Source organism: Saccopteryx bilineata, chromosome 3 (assembly GCF_036850765.1).
Source record: "Saccopteryx bilineata isolate mSacBil1 chromosome 3, mSacBil1_pri_phased_curated, whole genome shotgun sequence".
NCBI lineage: Eukaryota > Metazoa > Chordata > Mammalia > Chiroptera > Emballonuridae > Saccopteryx > Saccopteryx bilineata.
The window spans coordinates 200,601,944-200,625,371 of record NC_089492.1 but is presented as its reverse complement, the minus strand read 5'-3'; the positions used below and the strand labels follow the sequence as shown (position 1 = coordinate 200,625,371).

Below are 23,428 nucleotides of genomic sequence, written 5' to 3'. Positions count from 1 at the left end.
AGAGACACGACCTAGTTCTTTACTCAGCTTCCCTGGCTGAGTATAGTGCCTGTTGTAAGTGCAGAGGAGACAGAAGAAAGCTCAGCAGAAAGTAAAAGCCAGGGCAGACTTGTAAAGTATCTGACTTCTAACTCTGTTCCCCAACCCACACAAAGGTAGTAGATTCCTTAGGAAAGGGTGAACACCTTCGTGGCGTAACATGTTTAAGCGTAACTTCTGATAAACCATGCTGACACTGGGTGACTGTCAGGAATCAAGACTTAAAAATAAAAACAATTTAAGAAAAACCCAACTGAACAAAAATATTCAGGCCATGCACTGAATGGGAAGATGAGACCCCATAGAGTTAGTGCAGGCAAGTTACTAAAAAACAACAAAAATGCCAGTAGGGGATCAGAATCCAGAGTTGTTGCAGCATATATTATCTAAAGTGTTGAGATTTAAAAATTTTTTATTTTTCAATTATAGTTGACATAGAGCATGTGGGAGGCTCTGTGTTTATTTTCTTGCTTCTTAGCTTTGTCTAATACTGGCTTAAGGTTTCTTTATTACTTCTCTGATTTACCATCGTGCATCAGTAGTCCAGCTTTTAAAAGTTTGTTGCTGTTTTCTTCCTTTTGTTTTATGCCTTTAAGAAGAATTCCATTATTACACTTTTAGAGAGGTTCTGGGAAAGAGCTAAGCTAAATACAGGTGTTTATATAGCTATCTTTAGTTGGAAATTTGATCCTGCATTTTTAAGATAGCGTCACCCTCTTAACCCATCTGTTTTATGGTAATAATTAGTAGCAACAGTCCTAGACAGAAAAATGCTGGCCAGTTCTAGGAAGTGAGGAGGACTGGTTGTTCACAGTTACCTAGGCTTTTAAAAATTCACTTAGTTAGTTACTGCCCTTTTTTTCTTTTTTCTCTCCCAATCCCAAACTTATTTTATGTTATGTTTAGCCAGATTCAAGCTCCTGAAATGAAATGATTGAAAGGAAATCAAATGTTAGTCCCTGCCTTTTAAACAAGTAAACCTATAGTGATTTAAAGCAGTGGTCCCCAACCTTTTTTGGGCCACGGACCAGTTTAATGTCAGAAAATATTTTCACTGACTGGCCTTTAGGGTGGGACGGATAAATGCACAAAATAAAATTATGCAACTAGCGTAAAAACTGGTATTTTTAAATATAATTGTCAAACTTATGAGACAAGTGTCAAGAGTGAGTCTTAGACGGATGTAACAGAGGGAATCTGGTCATTTTCTAAAAATAAAACATCGTTCAGACTTAAATATAAATAAAACAGAAATAATGTAAGTTATTTATTCTTTCTCTGTGGACCGGTACCAAATGGCCCACGGACCAGTACCGGTCTGTGGCCTAGGGGTTGGGGGTTACTGATTTAAAGGACTTGTATAGATTTTCCCTTTAAAGTTAGGCTTTTAGAAGAAGAAAATAAAAAAGAATTTGATAATCAGATCTGGTCTAAGCCAAAAACCAGTTTATGCTGGCCTTCAGTCTACCTCAGTTAGATAATAGGAGGGAAAATGTTTTCAGATTTTGTAAAACTTATGAAAAACTGAAGTACCGCTCACATGCCACAGTCATTAGTCACATGAGGCATTTGGGGGCATCAGCTGTAGGATTGCAGTGAGAGGCATTGCTTCCTATCTCTCTTCACCAGTACAGGCTAATCATTCATTAGCTCTCTGGCTCCCTGCGCTTTCGAGAGCTGGAAGAGGCAAGCGGGGGGGTTGTTATACACCCTCAGGAGACTTAGCTTATGGGCTTGAAGTGTCTGGTGTCCAGTAGATGCTGATCTCAATTGGGCAACTGAGGGTACATTTGTGCTGACTAAGCCAGTGTTGGGTTGGAATTTCTATGGTTAAGACTGTTGTGTTGAGTTGTGTTAGTATCCTAGGGCTGCTGTAACAAGGCACTGCAAACTGATTGGCTTAAAAAACAAATCTGTTTTCACAGAATTCTGGAGGCCAGCAGTCCGACTTCAAGGTGTTGGCAGGGTTGATTCCTTTGGAGGCCGTGAGGGAGAACCTGTTTTATGCCTATCAGCTAGCTTCTGTGGTTTGCTGGCCATCTTTGGTGTTGCTTGGCTTATAAGCGCATTGCCCTGATTTCTGCCTTCATGCTCACTGTTATCAGAACAGGCTGGGATTCGTGTTGTCCGTTGCCCCCCCCCCCTTTTTTTGCCAATTTCATAAGAGACAGTGACAAATAGGTATAAGAGCATCTTTAAATTCAAATTGCAGCAACTTGAGAAGGCAGGGGATTCCTGTCCAAAAGAACTCTGTTAACAGTCTTGGCTGACTAGCCAGTTTATATATTTTTTGGGAGGTTAGTAACCTGTTATAGACATGCAGTTAGTCACATAGCAGTGTGCAGGAGGTGGGAGTCTGGTTTGCAGGGAATCCTCCGCGGAATATTCTTCTGACAGTGGCACAGGTCTGTCTGGTGTCCTTGATCTTGCTCCAGAATGGTCGTGGTTGTGGTGCCTCTGGGAACTTTCTACAAGAGAACTAACTCCCTGTATTTCTTAGGCAGCACAGTAAAGATTAAGGTTTGTGAACTAAGCTTCTAGTTATCTACAATGTCTTAGCCCTTACAGGAAATTCTGTGACTGGGACCTTACAGGAAATGATTGTAATTGAATCTCTTACATATCTCCTATTCATTACAACTAGAAAGCTACTACAGTGGTATCTTGAGATACGAATTTAATTTGTTTTGTAACCGAGCTCGTAAGTCAGTCAACTCCTACATCAAACTGCTGATACTGGATCTGTGCGCCAATGCGCCAACTAGCGGCAGCTTCCCGAATCATGACTCATATCTTGGAATTTCTCTTGGATCTCGAACAAAAATACAGACACAGTCGCAGCTCATATCTTAAAAAATTTGTATGTTGGTCTGTTCGTATCTCAAGGTACCACTGTATTACTGAAGACACATTTCTAACTTTTAGGTTCCCCTGTCAACGTGGCTCCTCTTTCTTCATCTGTCACTGAGTCCATTCCCTTTATAAGGATACCAGTTGGGTGAAGTTAGGGCTTACCCTAATTACTTTATTGTAGTTTGATTACCTCAGTAAGGACCCTGTCTCCAGATGAGGTCACACTCTGAGGCACTAGTGGTTAGAACTTCAGCCTATCTTTTTAGGGGAACATAGTTCAACCTCTAACACTCAGGCTATTTGTGAATATGACTTCTCTGCATGTGCCCCATAGACAGGGGCATCCAGTCAGAGGTGGGGAGAAGGGAGAGTTGGAGGATTTGCTGGTGGGAGCAAGCTGAAAGGATCCCTATCCAGAGGGATCTTGAGGTCATTGTACAGGGTCCTCCATGTTGTGAATTGGGATACATACTGTTTAAAGGAAGTGTAGATCTTTTGCTCATGTTATTGCTTGTTGTGTGAGGATATGGAGTAGGGCAGGGGGTTACCAGCAGGCCTCTCAGCTGCACAGCATAGACAGTACTTAGCTACTGGCTCCTCTTGTATGCCAGACTCTGGACTAGTGGTGGTGGTGGACACGAGGAAGCAGAGTTAGTTGGACCCAGTGATTACTGAGGGTGTATATGTATATATTTTTATTAGGGATATGAGGCTCTCTGTGCATGGGAGGTGTTACTCACTGTCTCCAGTGTCCTGGTGTGTGCCTGGCTCTTAGGCACTCTATAAATGTTTGTTGGATGAATTAATGCTACATTTATGTGTGTCATTTATCACAAATATAGTAGAAAAGTAGAGATAATGTGCCTAGAGGAAGCAGAGAGCCCACTCTTTACCAGGGGGCTGGGGGAGACTTCTTGGAAAGGATGACCTTTAAGTTGTTGGATAAGAGGGGATGGAATTTGGGAGAAGGTGAATTATTTCATGTAGAGGAAGAATGCAAAGACCTCAAAGAAATACTTTTAAAATTGTTACTGTTAATGAAACTGAACTCAGGTCCAGCTGCCTGCCATTACAAAAGCCAGGCTTATGAAACAAGTGCTTATAAGTAGGAAAAGGGTTTATTCAAGTGCCAGTAACTTGGGGCGATGGGGGACTCCTATCCTCAAAACCCATGTGAACATCTTGGTGCAGGTGCGGGTTTTTGTTTTTTATAGTGAGAGGCAGAGAGAGGGACAGATAGGGACAGACAGACAGGAAGGGAGAGAGATGAGAAACATCAGTTTATTGTGGCACGTTAGTTGTTCATTGATTGCTTTCTCATATGCTCATATGTGCCTTGACCAGGGAGCTCCAGCCGAGCCAGTGACCCCTTGTTCAAGCCAGCGACCATAGGATCATGTCTATGATCCTGCGCACAAGCAGAATAAGCCCACATTCAAGCTGTTGTCCTCGGGATTTTGACTGTAGGTCCTCTGCATCCAGGCTGATGCTCTAGCCATTGTGCCACTGCCTGGTCAGGCAAGTGGAGGGTTTTTTTTTTTTAAGAGAGCAACACTTTCTATTTAGATAACTGATTGAAGGTCAGTAAATCTCCCAGAGTTGAAATATCTGAAAGTCAGAATCTGTTTCTTGTGTTCACATGGGAACTGAAACTGATGATTCTTGCAAAGTGTACTTGAAACAACTTTTAACATACAAGCTCTAGTTTTGAGAAAAAGATCAGGTTACAGTAACAAATGATTAATGTTCATATGGGTAGCTTTATATAAGTTCTTTTGTAAGCTTACTTTGTTAAGTACATTCTTATTTTAGTTCTATGGCTAGTCAGACTAATATAAGTAATATTACATATTCATTGCCCATGATATTAATAGCATTATGAATGACTTATTGTTGTGTAAGATGTCTTTAGTTCCATTTAAAAGCAGGGTTGTCCTTTTTTTCTTCTATCATTCCCTCAGTGTTTGACACTGAAATCCAACAGAATTCCTGAAATCCTATCCACATGCTCAAGGTAAATGATCATGGGTGCTTTTTTTTCTGTCCTCTGTAGGCCCGTCAACTCATCCTGCAGCACGGCTTAACTCTCAGTGACCTTGACCGACATCCAGAGGTAAGAGAAGGTTGGGCTGTTCTTTCTGTCTCCTTTTTTATGGTTGTCACTTCTTCGTGGGCTCTGATATTTTGTTGCATCCGGGAGATAGGTCAGTTAATCATACTAGCTTTTCTCCTGAGACTTTGTGTATTAATCCTGGCTGAGGTCACAAGGTGGTTAGTTTCAAATACATTGCCTTTGGTTTAACCTTGATGGCTCAATTTTAGCATAGTGACAGGTGCCGGGGTCCAGCCCCGGGGGGAATCCAGGGGTCCCACAGGAAGAGACGGCATCGGCGAAATCGAGTGAGAGAGCCGAATTCTTTTCTTTCTCTTTATTCTCTAGTTAGCATTTACTGCCAGGCATCTCTGCCAATGGCTGGTCTAACTTTACTTTTTATGCACTCACACTAAGTTACAATCACATGGTATTTTGAATACATCATTGTTTTAGTTTCACTATGGTTACATATTTCCAGATAACAGTTAATTCATATCTATAAGCTTCAAATCAGGTGGTAAGTCATTCAAAGTACAGTTATACAATAACTTGAATAGTAATAACAATATTGGTACAAACTTCTAAAAGATTAGTATTGATTAATTCTATTTTACTGTTGTTGTGAGTCAAGGGCACAGAAAGAGATAGCAGATGAAATCATCAAGGACTAGCAAAGGACCACCACTTGCTCAGGCAAATATCCTTGAGTTCATGCAGTGTCCTAATTCTTTTTTCACAAGACTACAAAAGGCTTGCTATTTAAGAAACTGACATAGCATTAAGAGTAACTTTTACTTAAAGATACATAGAGTGCACCTGCAAGATAGCTAGTAGCAACATAATATCAGAAGGCATTAATTGCTATTGCTGCTATGAATCCTACCACATTCCTCTCCTTATTCTTGGAAAATACAAAAATCTCATGAGAATGTTTTACTGAGAAAAGCCCAGCAACTGCCTTCAGTCACAAAACAAGTCTTTTAACAACACATTCTTTACTTGCCAGCTGCGCTCCCATCCCAGGCCTCACAACAGGCCATTCCATTACACCTTACCTAAGATTCTAATGTCTAGTTAAACTTTATTCATTTACTATATTCATACACTAGTTAAGTTCTAACTTTATTCTTTCTAACATGATTAATAAGAAGAAATTCTCCTACAAACTTAACCCCTTATGAGGGATATCATGGCCAGCCTCTTATGTTTATGAGCCCAGTTCAAGAGGCTTACAGGCTTTTCTGTGGAACTCACACCCTCTGTCTCATTTCCAAAGAAATTACTACGAATCTACAGGGAAAGCACGGTACTATTATCCCTGTGCCACAAATAATAGCACACACCCAGGAAAGGGGGGATATAAGGCCAGATTAATTCAAAAGGTCAAAGGGGGAAGTATCGTTGTGCCTCTCCTTTGCGGTGACTTTGTCAACCCGCAGTCATTGGTCTTCACTGCGGTGACTTTGTCAACCAGCAGCCGTTGGTCTTCTTCTGCTGTGACTTTGTCAACCAGCAGTTGTGGATCTTCTCCTGCTGTGACCTTGTTAGCCAGCATTAGTGGATCGGCTCCCAACAGACAGGGGATTGGACGAATCCATGGCTGCACATAGGACTTCCCAAAGTCCTTGGACAGAAGAAGTATGACAGTGAGCTCGCCCAGGGAGCTTACCACTAAGTGGAAAAATGTGACCATCTGATACACCGTGATCATTTGGAAACAGAGACGGCAAACCACTTGCCTAAGGCCATGCTTTTTCTAAATGGCAGAGCCTCAGCATGAATTCGGGTGTTTCTAGCTCTAGAGTGATGCTGCTTAGAAGGATTTTGTGGAAAGAGGTGAAGTTTGAGTGGAGCTGTGGAGGCTAGGTGGCAAGAGCAGAGAGAACGTTCTAGAAAAGATAGATGAGAGCCACAGGAGCAGTTCTGGGCAGGCATGTGAATATATGTGGATAATGCCCAGACTGGCCAAGGTGATTAGGACGAAATGGTGGAATGCATTGATGCAGTGGGGTAAGGGGGAGAGGGCACATTGTCCATGTAGAGAAATGCATAGCTTCCTTGGTTTTGAATTTTGATAAAGTGAATGAACCAATTTGCCCTTTGACTGTTTTGAGGCTGGTGATAGAGCTTCCTTATAGAAAGAGTGGGAAAGCCCAGAAGTGGGTGCTTTGGCAGGATCATAGTTGGGGTACCTCAGATAATTTCCAGTTCTGGATTACATCCAATGTGTGTCAGTTTAGTAACTTTTCATTGGGTCCATGTCCACTTGAAATTGCCTATTTTTGCCACACTAGTAGGGAGATTTCTGAATCAGTTTCTCTCAGCCTTTTTTCTGTGCTCTCCCTTTTCTTCCCCCATGAAATTTTAATATCACAGATATATGAATTTATCTGTTTCTGTACTTTGGGGTGATATCACCCACACTGAGATTGCTTGATCTTTATAATTCCAGCTTGTCCATAGAGAAGCCGATCAATAAGAAAGGGAGAGTAAGAGCTGGACCCGGGTGTGGTTTTGTTTCCTGGTGACTAGAGAACAGTTTAACCTCTCACCCTCAGGGTCTTGACTGGTTAAAAGCAAATAACTGTCTAGCTAATCGAGCTATTGAAGGTCTGAGAAGCTAGTGCATACTCAAGCTTTGCACAGAGGCTTACTTCAAACTGTTCTCAGTGGTTTTGTATCCTCCCTTCTATGAACACAGATTGACCTCGCCATCGATGGTGCTGATGAAGTAGATGCTGACCTCAATCTTATCAAAGGTGGTGGGTGAGTGTTGTGATTTTCTTGTGAAAGGGTATCTGCCAGTTAATCCTTAGCAAAGGAGAATGGATTACAGAATAAACATTGCCACTCTGATGTACCTGAGTTTGTCTTTCTAGCAGGATGTTGATCGCTATGACTGTAGAACCAAATTAGCATTTCTGGTTATTAATTGCAAAATCTGGTGACTAAGAACCTGGGCTTCTTCAGTACAATTATTCATCTTAATGAGTTCTCTGTGTTTGTGTTCTTTTGCTGATTCAAGCTTTAAACCGTATAGGCTAAACCAAGCCTATTATTGGGGCTAGATTATTAGGTCTGTGGGCACCAGTGTGTGGTCTTTGCTTTAAACCTGCTCTAACCTCTGCTGTAGTTATTGATTCATTTAGAAAACATTTATTGGATGTTTCTAGGGTGTTGATTTGAGGGGGAGGAAAGGGTGAGCTGAAGAAGATAAATTTCCTGTTCTGCTGGTTGATATAATCAAGCAGACTATGAAATGACACAAAATTTATACTGCTCACAAAAATTAGGGGATCAGGGAATGTGCAGATATAGTGCATTTTCACCAATGAAATAAAGGTTGGTTTTGCATCTCATGTGCATAATTGAACAACTTTCTTTGACTTGTCATTTGCTTTTCTGATGTTCTTGTTTAATAAAAAAAGCAAATGTGTCTTTTTCTTATTGCTTCATACTCATTTTGAAATATCTCCTAGCCCTGGCCGGTTGGCTCAGCAGTAGAATATCGGCCTGGTGTGTGGAAGTCCAGGGTTCATTCCTGGCCAGGGCACACAGGAGAAGCGCCCATCTGCTTCTCCCCCCTCCCCCCTCTCCTTTCTCTCTATCTCTCTCTTCTTCTCTTGCAACCAAGGCTCCTTGGAGCAGAGTTGGCCCAGGTGCTGAGGATGGCTCTATGGCCTCTGCCTCAGGTGCTAGAATGGCTCCGGTTACAACAGAGCAACGCCCCAGATGGGCAGAGCATTGCCCCCTGGTGGGCATGCTGGGTGGATCCTAGTTGGGTGCATGCGGGAGTCTGTCTGTCTGCCTCCCCGCTTCTAACGTCAGAAAAATACAAAAAAAAAAAAAGATCCCCTAATTCTTGTGAGCAGTATATTTAGAAGCTCATTGTGCTCTCTCTACATCATCACTCTGACTATCACATATCTTACAGGCCAGGTTGTTCAAAGCTTGTCTTCTCAAGTTATAGACCCCTCTCCCCATTCACTCCATGCTCAGATGACCTCTTCCTAAGCATGGGGCTTTCTCACAGATGCATTCTGGATGGCATTAGGCCCAGCATAAATGGGAGCCATTGTGCCGTTGTAGGTTTATCTCAGACACATAAGATTCCAATAGTTCATTTAGTAGAAACAGTATGTCTTAGCCAAGGCTGCCATAACAATACCATATCCTGGGTGGCTACAACAACAAAAATTTCGCACTGTTCTGGAGGCTCTTTTACTAAAGATGGCTGCCTTGTTACTGTTTCTTCACATGGTGGGAGAAGGAGTACAGGGCTCTCTGATGTCTCTAGTTGTTAAGACTTTAATTGTACCAGTCTAGGGCCTTACCCTTATGACCTCAGTTATCTATAATCACTTCCTTAGAGGCCCCCATCGCCAAATACGGTCACATTGGGGATTAGAACTTCAACCTTAAATTTGGGTGGGCCACGGTTCAGTTCTCTGCACAGCGTGATGGGCTTGGGCCATGACCCTTAAGAATTAAAAAGTAAGGGCCCTGGCTGGTTGGCTCAGTGGTAGAGTGTCGGCCTAGCGTGCAGAAGTCCCGGGTTCGATTCCCAGCCAGGACACACAGGAGAAGCGCCCATCTGCTTCTCCACCCCTCCCCCTCTCCCTCCTCTCTGTCTCTCTCTTCCCCTCCCGCAGGGAGGCTCCATTGAAGCAAAGATGGCCCGGGCGCTGGGGATGGCTCCTTGGACTCTGCCCCAGGTGCTAGAATGGCTCTGGTCACGACAGGGCGATGCCCCGGAGGGGCAGAGCGTCGCCCCCTGGTGGGCGTGCGGGGTGGATCCTGGTCGGGCACATGCGGGAGTCTGTCTGATGTCTATCCCCGTTTCCGGCTTCAGAAAAATACAAAAAAAAAAAAAAAAAAAGTAAGGTTCTCTTTAAGTGCCAGAATTGAATGGATTTGGGTTTTCTGTATCCATTTCCCAAATTGAGTTTTTGTCTTACCCATATTGTTATTGTTGTTCTTCCTTCTTCTTTTTCTTCCTCCTCTTGTTCCTCTTTCTCATCTTCTACTTCTTCCTCCTCTTCTTCCTTCTTCCTCTTCTTCTTTTTCTCCTCCTCATCCTCTTTCCTATTCTTTTTTTGGCCTCCTTTATTAGCCCCCCATCCCCTTCCCTCTGGTAACCACCATATTGTTATCTGTGTCTATCAGTTCAGTTCTGTATCCCACATATGAGTGAAATCATGGTTCTTGGCTTTTTCTGACTGACTTATTTCACTTAGTATAATCTTCTCAAGATTCATCCATGTTGTCACAAATGACTGTATTTTATCTTTTCTTATATGGCTAAGTAGTATTCCATTATATATGTGCCACATCTTCTTTATCTAATCCTCTATTGAAGGACACTTTGGTTGTTTCTGTCTTGGCCACTGTGAATAGTGCTGCAATGAATACAGGGATGCATATATCTTTGCGAATAAGTGTTTTCAGGTTTTGTGGGTAGATACCCAGAAGAGGGATTGCTGGGTTATATGGTAACTCCATGTTGGGCAGATAAGATACATTTTGCTCACTCTGTTAAAGTTGGCCACTGCCCACGTGGGGCAGCTGAATGCCCTTCGTGCTTGGGAATGGGAGTAGTTGTGCTAATGTGTGTTGGGGGAGGGCTTTTGTGCCAAAAGGTTTTAAAAGGAGGAGCTAGGAGGCCATTTTGGAGAGAGTGATCACGTTCCTGTAAAAGGAAGAGCTCATGATGGAGCAGGGCAGGGAAGCCACATGGAAGAGGCAGCCAAAATGGCGGAATGGAGGAAGGAGAAGCCAGTTTCTACAGAGAGAAAGAGATGGGGAACAGAGGTGAATAAGGCTGGTGAGGCAGAAACCTTTGATTCTAGGAAACTTGGATAAGTCAGTGGCTTTGGGAGCCCTGAATGGAAAGGGAAGTGTTTCCCACTGTGTGTATTTTCTCACCCACCAGGTGCGAGCTAGGATTAAAGGAAAATGGTACACCAGTTTTTGGTTCTGCTGAATCCTTACCGTCTGTCCGAATCAAACCTGAACTTGCATTGGCTAGGTGACTGTGATGGTGGTTGCAAATACTGGCTATACACTCCATTATTAATTTTTTGAGGAATCTCCAGACTGTTTTCCATAGTGGCTGTACCAGTTTTCATTCCCACCAGCAGTGAAAAGGGGTTTCCTTTATCTTTACAACCCCTCCGATACTTATTACTTGTCTTGTTGATAAGAGCCATTCTAATAGGTGTGAGGTGATATCTCATTGTAGTTTTGATTTTCATTTCCCAAATAGCTTGTGAAGTTGAGCATCTTTATTATGTATCTGTTGGCCATTTGTATGTCTTCTTGGGAGAAGTGTCTGTGCAGGTCCTCTCCCTATTTTTTAATTGGGTTATTTATTTGGCGTTCAGTTGTGTGAGTTCTTTGTATATTTTGGATGTTGGAGTTGTTTGAAAATACCATTTCCCATTTGGTTGGCTGCTTTTTTATTTTATTGGTGGTTTCTTTTGCTGTGCAGAAGCTTTTTAGTTTTAGTTTGATACAGTCGCATTCATTTATTGTTGCCTTTACTTCCCTTGCCTTTGGGTTCAAATTCATAAAATGGTCTCTATGACCAAAGTCCATAAGTTTAGTACCTTTGTTTTTGCTGTGTAATTTATTGTTTCAGATTTTATATTTAGGTCTTTGATCCATTTTGAATTAATTTTTGTACATGGGACAAACTAATCTATTTTCATTCTTTTGCGTGTGACTTTCCAATTTTCCCAGCACCATGTATTAAAAAGGTTTTCTTTTCTCCATTGTGTGTTTTTGGCTCCTGTCAAAAATTATTTGCCCATATACATGTGATTTTATTTTCTGGGCTCTCAATTCTGTGCTATTGTTCTATTTTTCTGCCAATACCATGCTGTTTTGATTATCATGGCTCTGTAGTATAATTTGAGGTTAGGTAGTGTGATACCTCCGGCCTTGTTCTTTTTTTCTCAGGATTGCTTTGGCTCTTCATGCTCTTTTGTGGTTCTGTACAAATCTGATGATTTTTTTGTTGTCGTTCTATTTGTTTAAAAAATGACATTGGGATATGATTGTACTAAATGTGTATATTGCTTTGGGTAATATGGCCATTTTAACTATGCTGATTCTTCTAATCTATAAACATGGAATATCTTTTCATTTCATTGTGTCTTTTTCTATTTCTTTCAGTAGTTTCGATTTCTTTCTTTATAGTTTTCAGTATATAGGCCCTTCACATCTTGCTTGTGTTCATTTTCTTCTTTTCCAGAGGTTGCCTGACCCAGGAGAAGATTGTGGCGGGCTATGCCAGTCGCTTCATTGTGATTGCTGATTTCAGGTACAATGTTTAGTGTTCTGAACTGTCCACCAAGGAGATACCTTGGACCCCAGACCTCATTCCCATTCTGTAGTGGAGGAAATAAGAGAAATTGACAGATATCCTGACTTTGAGACTTAGGGCAGTGTGTAGGGCTTAACGTTTGTTCTGTTTTCATGCTGATGGTAGCTATTGCTATTGATGTGTGACCTTTGGAATGAGTAGAAAACGGCTTGTTAACAGTACACCCTCATGTTTCACTCATTTAATCCTCCGAGGTTCACGTATGACTTGTGCTGTGCATAGTCTTTGACCTAGCTCTCAGATGCTCCGTTAAGGAGTCTGGTAGAAGGCACTTAGGCTGAGCATGTTAACTGAAGAAAAAAAAAGGATTTACTTGTGAAATATAGCTGTTGGAAGAACATGAATAATAAATATCTGTATACCACACAAAACTAGTCATACCAAATTTTAACATTTCTCTCATAGTCACTTCAAATGCATTTAAACCTTCTGTTTACTTACCCCTGCTTGCCTCCTGTGTCCTTTCACCATATAATTACTCCCACTCTTGAATTTGGTGTTGGTCTGTACTACAGAGCTTATTTATATTTATTGTAGTTTTTTATTCTATTTCCAGGAAAGATTCAAAGAACCTTGGAGATCAGTGGCACAAGGGAATCCCCATTGAGGTTATCCCAATGGCTTATGTCCCAGTGAGCCGAGCTGTGACTCAGAAGTTTGGGGGAGTGGTTGAACTTCGAATGGCCATCAACAAGGCAGTAAGTGGCTATGGGGGTTTCTGATTCTCAGAATTGTATCTTTGTGCTGTAAAAGCTCTTTAGTGCCTGTAGGTTCTCAGTGTGTTTCTGCTCCAGTTAGGTCCTCTGTACCTAGACCAGGCAGTTGGGTTTTATTTACTTACTTTAAATTGGTTTCTTTGTCTATTTTTAGAACACTGGCCTATTAGTTTCTATATTCAAAGGGATTTTTTTTGTTGTTTGGTTTTTTTTTTTGTATTTTTCTGAAGCTGGAAACGGGGAGAGACAGTCAGACAGACTCCCGCATGCGCCCGACCGGGATCCACCCGGCACGCCCACCAGGGGCGATGCTCTGCCCACCAGGGGGCGATGCTCTGCCCCTCCGGGGGGTCGCTCTGCCGCGACCAGAGCCACTCCAGCGCCTGGGGCAGAGGCCAAGGAGCCATCCCCAGCGCCCGGGCCATCTTTGCTCCAATGGAGCCTTGGCTGCGGGAGGGGAAGAGAGAGACAGAGAGGAAGGAGGGGGGGTTGGGGAAGCAAATGGGCACTTCTCCTATGTGCCCTGGCTGGGAATCGAATCTGGGTCCCCCGCACACCAGGCCGACACTCTACCGCTGAGCCAACCGGCCAGGGCCTATATTCAAAGTTTATAGATAAGACCTAATGTGGTGTGTGTCCTCTGTACAATCGGGAAATGATTCTTTCTCTCTCTCTGTGGACGGATGCTCCGTGGACAGGTTATATTAGTTCTTTGTACCTGAAGCCTGGACCACCCTGGTTAATATCTGCTAAACTTGTGCTTTGAGAAGCCCCCTGGGGTGTAAAGTTTTTCAGTTTCACTTTTTTTCTCCCATTTTTTCATTCTGTGGTTAAATTTGTCAAGAAGTAGAATTTCTTGGATGATGTGAACCCCTCCTCAGGAATACACTCCAGATACTTAATCCACATTTCTCTTTAGTTTCTAAAGTGGGTTATACTGAACTTGTTTTTCATACTCGTAAATAAACAAAAAAGCAAAAGTAATAATCTAAAACCTATAGTTGTAAATATAAGAAAAGCTTGGCGGATATAGGAAAGAAGGATTATCTGTGACTTTTTGAAATCATCATGGTAATCATACTGGTTGTACAGAGCTCTTTTGTAGCTGAAAGGCCAGGAGGAGAGTGCTGTAGGATCTCTCACATCTGGGGTCGCTCCAGACAAGGGCCTCGGCCTCCTGCCTTCATGGAGCTCTTACACCTTTTCTCCTACAGGCTAAGGGAAGCCCTAGTTTCTTTACCTTTGACTGCGATGTTCTGTCCCCATTTGTTGGCCTAAATATTTCCTAGTGCCCTAAACTGTTGAGGAATTCTGGATTAATTAAACCACTCCCTGCCTGTTTGACCTTAGAACCCATCTCTGCTTCCTGTCTTTCTGATGTGACTGCCTGATTGAAGGGTGAAATAACATTGTTTCATTTTATGTTATTGATGGCACTTAAGTGAAGCTCTGAGAACATCAAGCTGTGTTGGTAGCCTGTTCTGTTGCTGTGGTTTCTCAGTCTAACAGCTGAGAATTGTCGAGCTATCACTGTGAGCACTCATTGTGGTAACCACTTACCTATGTGGTTTATGAGTATGCTACTTATGAAGAATGAATTATTACCCCCATCCCATAGTTGAAGGATCTGTGGCTCAGAGACATTAACAGCTCCTCAGAGTTGTACCAGTGTGGCATCAGGACTCAGATCCCAACTCCAGACCTTTTGCTTATCTCTGCCTCACAGCACTGCCTTCTCTAAAGGCGTGAAGTGGGGGGACTGGTGGGAGCAGGTTCATCAAGATAGGATACTTGTCTTTGGTTTTGCCCCCACTTTCCTGCCCCTCTTTACCTACCTGTATCTTCATCCTCGGTGAATATAGAAATTTTCTCCTAGGGTCCTGTGGTGACTGATAATGGGAATTTTATCCTGGACTGGAAATTTGACCGGGTGCACAAGTGGAGTGAAGTGAACACAGCTATCAAAATGATCCCAGGTAATGTGAGTGGGGTTCCCATTCTGCCGGAGGGGAAGATAACTCCATTCACCCACGTTCATCAGAAATAGACCATAGTCAAGATACCATGCCACATGTTACAGAAAGTGCTCCCAGCTGGAGAACATGATACGAACCTGAGGAAAGCATTGTGACTGTGTGGAAATCATGCCTCCAAATAAGATGCTGTGTGCTAAGTTCTGCCAGAGGAATGCCAAGAGTCTAGAGTGAACAAAAGGTGTTTTTATTGGGGAGCGTGGGGTAGAAGAGAGATGGCTTTGAGCTATGCCTTAGTATACTGTAGTCTAGAAACTGCATTAAGTGGTTAAAAATGCCTCACCTGACTCCCCAGCTTGATCGCATAGTTATGGAGAGGACATAGATTGAGGAAGGTTAAACAATTTGCCCAGGGCTGCAACACCAAGATGGGAGCCCTAGGTTGCCTCTACCAGGGATCTCCAAACTTTTTACACAGGGGGCCAGTTCACTGTCCCTCAGACCATTGGAGGGCTGCCAAATACAGTAGTCCTCTCACTGACCACCAATGAAAGAGGTGCCCCTTCCAGAAGTGCAGTGGGGGCTGGATAAATGGCTTCAGGGGGCCATAGTTTGGGGACGCCTGCCTAGACCCTTTAGTCCTACTTCTTCAAGAGCCAGGTCAAAGAGGGGTTGTGTGACATGAGCATTTGGAGCAGTGGGGAGCCTCTAAAGTAGCTTGTACTGGGGGCCTGGGTCAAGGCTGCGTGGGCAGTGTAGAGGTGAGTTATGAGTGTGAGCTAGAGGAAACATTAAGGGCTCATACAAAGGAATTAAAAAGAGGAAGGACAGGTGAAAAATATTAGTCTCATGGTATTGAGAAACTAAGATTCTAACTGGGACTACTCCATGACATGGAATATTCTTGGGTTGTATCTGACTAATGGCGGATGAGGTCAGTTTAGAAGATTGTAGTGGCTGAGAGTACTCCTGGGGCAGACTGCCTGAGGAAGTGTCCTGAACCAGCTTGCTCTATCACTGTGGCCTTTGTGCAGTCATTAATATCGCTTACTCTTTAAATGTGGTTCATTCTGATACCTGCCTCATAGGATTGTTGGGGTATTTCATGAGTTAAAATGGTGCTCAGCACACAAGGGAGTGTTTGTTTAATGAAAACAGGATACTGTCTTCAACATTAATTAAATGTGCTAGCTTCTAAGTTACCCATGCTGTTTGGGATTGAAAATGGTGTGAGTAAATGCTATGTAGTAAAGACCTAATTAGGCCCTAGCCAGTTGGATCAGTGTAGAGCGTCGGCCTGGCGTGTGGACATCCCGGTTTTGGTTCCCAGTCAGAGCGCACAGGGGAAGCAAGCGTCTGCTTCTCCACACCGCCTCTGCCCTTGCTCCCTCCCTCCCCTGCAGCCATGGCTCAATCTGAGCCACAGCCATGGCTCAGATGATTTGAGCAAGTTGTACCTGGGTGCTGAGGATGGCTTTGTAGGGCCCGTAGCCATGACCATCGCCACCATGCACATGCAGGTTTACATTAGATTCAGACAGACGGTAAAGAAACAGCAGAGCAAAAAACTGGAGGGCTATTCCTTTATTCTAGCCTTGCAACCGGCCAGCGAGTAAAAACAAACACACGGGAAAAACACTTCCCTTTCCATTCAGGGCTCCCCAAACCACTGACTTACCGGGTTTCCTAGAATCAAAGGCCCCACCAGCCTCAGTCACCTCTGGTTCCCCATATGCACACCTTCTCCCTTCTCCTCTGTACAAACTCGCTTCTCCTTCAGCACCCTGCCATCTTGGCTGCCTCTCTTCTGCCATGCTAATTTCAGGAACTGAGAGAGAAAGCCCCTGGTCTGCCCCATTTTATAGTGTAAAAATCAAAACCTTTAAGCCAATGTACAAATAAGGAAGTCTCTGATACAAAGTCCCTTATCTGAGGCATAATGGGATTCCTCATGAGAGTGCACCACCCACATCATGCAATCAGTCAAGGGTGTGGGGAAAAGCTTAGTCTTAAAACGAAGCCTTAGGTTATAATGACCCTGCCTGCTTACAGCCTGTCCCCCATACCCAATACAAACTATGAGCTAGCAAACATATATATTATCATATTTGCAAACATTTGACCCACAGTCATGAGTGGCCACTTTGCTTATATGAGGGAGGCTCCGGTCATGTTTGGTGCCCAGGACCTCCCTGTTTCAGCAGGTTTGTTCTGTACCTTTTGGTTTTTCATCGAAGATAGATTATTTGTTTATGTATTAGTAGATATCTTTGGAAGTTTTAATTTTATTTATTCTTTTGAATTTACATGGTTTAATATTACAAGGGTAAATAATGAAGAGTCTCTTCCCCCCTCCAGCTTTCCCTTTCTGGAGGCAGCTGGTGTTGCAAAATGTCCTTTCTTGACTTGTTCTTTGGTAACCAAATCAACGCTCCCCATGCCCCAACCCTTTCTGCACAGGTAGGAGCACACCAGAGACAGGTATTGCCTCTAGTTTTTTTCTCTTGTAGAATACTACATAATAGTCCACAAAAGAGCTTCTTCATTTTTTTAAAAAAAATAACTGCATGAGTAGCCCCACCCTGCTGACTGCAGCCAGCCTGGACCCATTGCAATCTTTCTTGAGGGACTCTTGAGGAGGTCTGGGAATATACTAAGGGGGTATCAGAGACACATAGGGAGAGACTGAGTTGGGTGGCTTTCTCAGGTGAAGACTATTTTTTCCCACGCGCCAGGACTGGTGCCACCATTCCTGTACAGAACTCTCCCTCCATAGGAACAAATCTTAATCTTTTAGCATGATGAATTGTACTGGCCTCACTCTGATGACTTCCTGAGACTGCCTCTCCACAAAGGTGCCCAGGCCCCAGGCAGGTGTCAGCTTGCCTGTTGGGCAAATAAATTTGTAAAATGTGTTTTTTAGGTTTGCTCGCTTATATTTTGCATTGGCCTGGGGAGCGTCATGTGTATGTAGTCTGTGAAAGGCTGAGGTGCCTGCCCTCAGGGCAGCAGTTTTCAAATTGCAGATCATTTCTGCTTGGGAGGGGCCATTGTACTGCTAATGTTTGCTAGAGAAGGGATTTTTTTTTCCAGCCTGGATTTTGCAGGAACAGAAGGAGTGCAGATGTGGAACTGGAGTTAAGGGGCTTTGGGCTCTGCTGAGGCTGGTGGGGTCCTTGGATTCCTGGAGGAACCGGAGAATGCCTCAGGGCTTTGGGAGCTCTGAATGCGAGGGAAGTGATCTTCCCTATCAGTTTGCTCATCCGCTGGTACGAGACTTTAATAAATGGAATGGCCTACCATTTCTTGGCTCCATTGTTTCTTTACTGTCTGCCCGACTCCAGTGAGAACCTGCATGGCCATGATGGCAGCGGCCACTGGCCATACATGTAGCCTGAGACTTTTGCTAAGTGAGTCCTGACCCAGCCCTGGCACCATGTGTGTCTGTATGTACCTGGTGACTCACTGAGAATCTGCCTCATGAAGCTCACATATCACAGGAGGCTCTTTCAGCAACTGAATCTAACAGGCAGGCAGCCAGCAGGCAGAACCAGGCCTTGGGGGGGCTTTGGGTCCTTTCCTGACCTGCCCCAGGCTTTTTATTGGTGGTAGTCAGCCTCAGAGAGTAGCTTGGCCATTTTAACAGCCTTATTTTCATCCTTTTTGTCAGTCTTGGAGGAATATAATATGGGCAAGACTGTTTTTGACTTCCAATCCTCATTATCCCTATTATTTTTAGCTGCCTCATCTTCTAATTCAGCCTCATCTGTTGGAGATAAATGATTTTCACTATCATCCTGATGTTTACTTAATTTTAAAGAGGCCATAGCATGATTTGTACTATCTTGAGACTGCCTTCTATTTCTAATTAACGGAGTCTCTTCTTTTGGAGGAGCAGTTGCCTTAGAAAGTTTATGCATCTCATGTTCTGGATTTAAGGCATCTTTAATCAAGCTCCATAAAGCAAATGTATCAACTGGGACCTTTTCTGGTCCATGTAACTCATAATAAAGTTTTAAATCTTCTCCAACTTTAACCCATTTCTCGAAACTAAGCGTTCCCTCATCTGGAAACCATGGAGAACATTTTTGTACGAATTTCATAAAACGAGCTACTTGTTGAGTGGAAACATTAACTCCTTTTTGGGAAAGTGTATACTTAATGACTTTTATAAAGAGTCTTCTTTCTTTAGACTCAGTATGGCCCATGACTTCTCAAAATCTTAAGTTCTGAAATTCTCCACCTATCCTCACCCTGTCTTTCTTACAGGGGGGTCTGCAGCACCCTGAGTGGAGTCCTAGCCGTCCCGAGACAACGAGGGGGAATTACCTGTAGGTCCCTGTTTGGGCGCCAAATGCCAGGGTCCAGCCCCGGGGGGGATCCAGGGGTCCCACAGGAGGAGACGGCGTCGGCAAAATCGAGTGAGAGAGCCGAATTCTTTTCTTTCTCTTTATCCTCTAGTTAGCATTTACTGCCAGGCATCTCTGTCAAATGCTAGTACAGCTCCTTTTTTATACACACACACCAAGTTACAATTACATGGTATTAATCATTGCTTCTGTTTCACTATGTTTACATGTTTCCAGATAACAGTTAATTTATATCTATAAACTACAAATCAGGTGGCAAATCATTCAAAGTACAATTAAAAAATAACTTGAATAGCGATAACATCGGTAAAAGCTTTTAAAGGATTAGTACTAACTAATAACTTTACTGTTGTTGTGAGTCAAGGGGCAGAGAGAGATTAACAGACAAAATCATTAGGGAGTAGCAAAGGACCACCGCTTGCTCAGGCAAATGGCCTTGAGTTTATGCAGTGTCCTGACTTTTCTCACAAGATAACAAAAGGCTTGCCCATTAAGAAATTGACATAACATTAAGAGTAACTTTTACTTAAAGATATATAGAGTGCACTCGCAAGATAGCTTAGTAGCAACATAATTTCAGAAGACATTAATTGCTATTGCTTCTATGGATGCACCCCCATACCTCATTATCTGAAGAAAGAATTTTGGGTAGGTATACAAACCTCATGAGAGTGTCTCACTGAGAAAGCCCAGCAACTGCCTTCAGTCATAAAACAATTCTCTTAGCAAAACATTCTTTTCTTGCTGACTGCGTTCCCATCCCAGGCCACGCAACGGGCCATTCCATTACACTTTACCTAAGATTCTAATGTCTAGTTAAACTTTATTTATTTACTATGTTCACACACTAGTTAAGTTCTAACGATATTCTTCTTAGAGTGTACCACTACCTGCAGATCAAATAAGCAAGAAGAAAGGAAAGTTTCTCTACTCTATCACATGAAAAGGCTAGGGAGGAAAAATGTTGAATTAAGTGAAGGCCGAAAGGTGCTCTGTGCACAGCCACTGCATCCTACCCATACACAAGTCACAATCTATTCTTTCTAACATGATTAAGAAGAAATTCTCCTACAAACTTAACCTTTTATGAGGGGTATCATAGCCAGCCTCTTATGTTTACGAGCCCAGTTCAAGGGGCTTACAGGCTTTTCTGTGGAACTTACACCTTCTGTCTCATTTCCAAAGAAATTACTACAAATCTACAGGGAAAGCACGGTACTATTATCCCTGTGCCACAAATAATAGCACACACCCAGAAAAAGGGGGGATATAAGGCCAGATTAATTCAAAAAGTCAAAGGGGGAAGTATCGTTGTGCCTCTCCTTTGCGGTGACTTTGTCAACCCGCAGTCATTGGTCTTCACTGCGGTGACTTTGTCAACCAGCAGCCGTTGGTCTTCTCTGCTGTAACTTTGTCAATCAGCAGTTTTTGATCTTCTTCTGCTGTGACCTTGTCAGCCAGCAGTTGTGGGTCTTCTGCTGTGACCTTGTCAGCCAGCAGTCGTTGATCGGCTCCCGACAATATTCGTTTCCCATTTTTGTGAGAAGAGAATTATTATATGAAAGGATAAGTGTATCTTGTTGAATGATGTTAAATAACCCTCCATGAATTGTACCAGCTCACTTGCCTACCAGCAACGTGTGCAGGTGCCACATTCCCCATCAAATCTTTTCTCATAGTTGAATGATGTTATCTCATTGTAGTATGAATGTGCATGGTTGACCCTTGAACAACGCAGCATTTGAACTGCACTAATCCACTTATTTGCAGATTTTTCAGTTGACCTGTGTGGTTCAAACCCATGTAGCGCAAGGGTCAACTCCACGGTTGGGAATCAGCATATATGGCAGACAATTGTAGTTAACCTTCCAATTTTGGCTGTGAGATAGGTTGGTGTCCATAACTACCAAGTTGTTTAAGGATTAACTGGATAATGTAAATATTTTCAGTAAAGATTGCTCATGGTTATAGTTGATTCTCATTGCTAAATAGTATTCCATCCTATTTATATGCGTGAAAAAAAATGTTTGTGTATACATTCAGTAGAATGATAGGCATTTGGGTGTTTCCAGGTTTTAGCTATTCGAAAAAATCTGCTGTGAATATTCTTGTACATGTCTCTCGATGACTATCTATATGCTGAACAGTTTACATACCTAGAGTAGAATTGCCGAATCCTTCGGTATGGATATGCTTGGCTTTAGAATACACACACACACACACATATCTACATATATATGTAGATATACATACATATATATACATACATGTATATATGTATGTATGTGTATGTAATCATTTTTAAAAGAGTTTGTTGGTTTTACAGAGAGACAGGGGGACAGCAAGAAGTATCAACTCATAGTTGCTTTACTTTAGTTCAGCAGTTCTCAACCTGTGGGTCGCGACCCCGGCAGGGTCGCCTAAAGCCATCGGAAAATACATAATGCATATCAAATATTTACATTCCGAATCATAACTATAGCAAAATTACAGTTATGAAGTAGCCACCAAAATTATTTTTTGGTTTGGGGTCACCGCAACATGAGGAACTGAATTGCGGGGTCACGGCATTAGAAAGGTTGAGAACCACTGCTTTAGTTGTTCATTTATTGCTTGTTGTATGTGCCTTGACCAGGCAAGTCCTGGGCTTTGAATTGGTGACCTTAGCATTTGAGGTCAATGCTCTATCTACTGTGTCACCGCAAGCCAGGCTAGAAAAATACAGTATATTAACAAACATTTTCCAAAGTGGTTTGCCAGTTTACTTCCACAGTCAATGTGGAGGAATGTCTTTTCATCCTCATCAAATTTCATTGCGCTCTTTCTGGTGAGCATATAATGGTGTCTCGTAGTTTTAATCTACATTCTCTTTTGTCTAGTTTGACTCCTGTTTTTTATGTTTATTGGCTGTTTTGGATAGCCACTTTTGTGAAGTTCCTGATGAACCTTTTGCCCATTTTTCTACTATGTTATCTGTCTTTTTAATGATTTGGAGAATTGTTTATATATTTTGATATGGGTCTTTTGTAGGGTATATCCATTGCAAATACCTTCTTTGGGGAAAAGCTGTAAGGCTGACAGTGTGATATGAATAACTGGGCCTGGGGGTTAAGTGTAGCCACATAAGATGTTTAAATCGAAAAGAAGACTTGTCATGATATCTGAGGAACAGAGAAGAACCAGCTCTGTAGCTCTCAAAGATGTCTAGTCCAGACAGAGGCAATAGCAAGAACAAAGGCTCTGAGGCAGGAAAAAGTTTGGTGCATATGGGCATACAGGAAGTCAAGATAGCAGGGGAGAAAGTAATTGTAAGAAGAAATAAAAGAATTAGAATCTCTTTTGATTTGTCCAGTGTTGCTAATGGTTGTTGCTCCTACTGACCCTATTATCCTTGATTCTTTTCTTGCCACGAGAAACTGGAACTTAATGCTTCCTTCTGCCCTTTGTCCTGCAGGTGTGGTGGACACAGGCCTATTCATCAACATGGCTGAGAGAGTCTATTTCGGGATGCAGGATGGCTCAGTGAACATGAGGGAAAACCTTTCTGTTGACTCTGCTCGAAGTGGCGTGCATTCACCTTGAGTCCCCAGCCTCCGAGGTGGACAGTCCTCAGAAGCCTTTGCCTTAATGTATCCGTGCCAGGACGACAGCTGGCAGGGTGTGGGTTGGGGAGTTAAATCCAGTCTTCTGAAGAATTGTTATTAAATGTCTTTTTTAAAAAGAAATATAAACATATATTTTTACTATTAAAAAGACTCAATTTTTTAAAAAAAAGTAGAACTTGATTTCATGTTTTATATGAAACATTTACCAAAAAAACCCCCAAAACCCCTAAATAAAAAAACTGAGGGGATTGTGTGTTTGGCCAGTAGCCGCCACCATCCTGGCCATGCACATGCAGGTTCTCATTGAATTTGGACAAACGGTAAAGAAATGGGAGCCAAAGAATGGTGGGCCATTCCATTTATTAGTCTTGCACTGGCCAATGAGCAACA

At 42.6% G+C, this 23,428-nt stretch overlaps 1 protein-coding gene across 1 annotated transcript in view; it reads left to right on the top strand.

The window, feature by feature from the left end:
• RPIA (ribose 5-phosphate isomerase A) overlaps positions 1–23,207 on the top strand; it is a 44,628-nt gene extending 21,421 nt beyond the window's left edge. Inside the window, exons 4-9 of the mRNA XM_066264940.1 lie at positions 4,946–5,005; positions 7,689–7,753; positions 12,243–12,311; positions 12,931–13,072; positions 14,967–15,066; positions 22,888–23,207. Of these exons, the coding sequence (XP_066121037.1) occupies positions 4,946–5,005; positions 7,689–7,753; positions 12,243–12,311; positions 12,931–13,072; positions 14,967–15,066; positions 22,888–23,015 (564 nt within the window). The 3' untranslated portion in view covers positions 23,016–23,207. The remainder of the gene's footprint in view (positions 1–4,945; positions 5,006–7,688; positions 7,754–12,242; positions 12,312–12,930; positions 13,073–14,966; positions 15,067–22,887) is intronic.
• Positions 23,208–23,428: the final 221 nt, after the last annotated feature.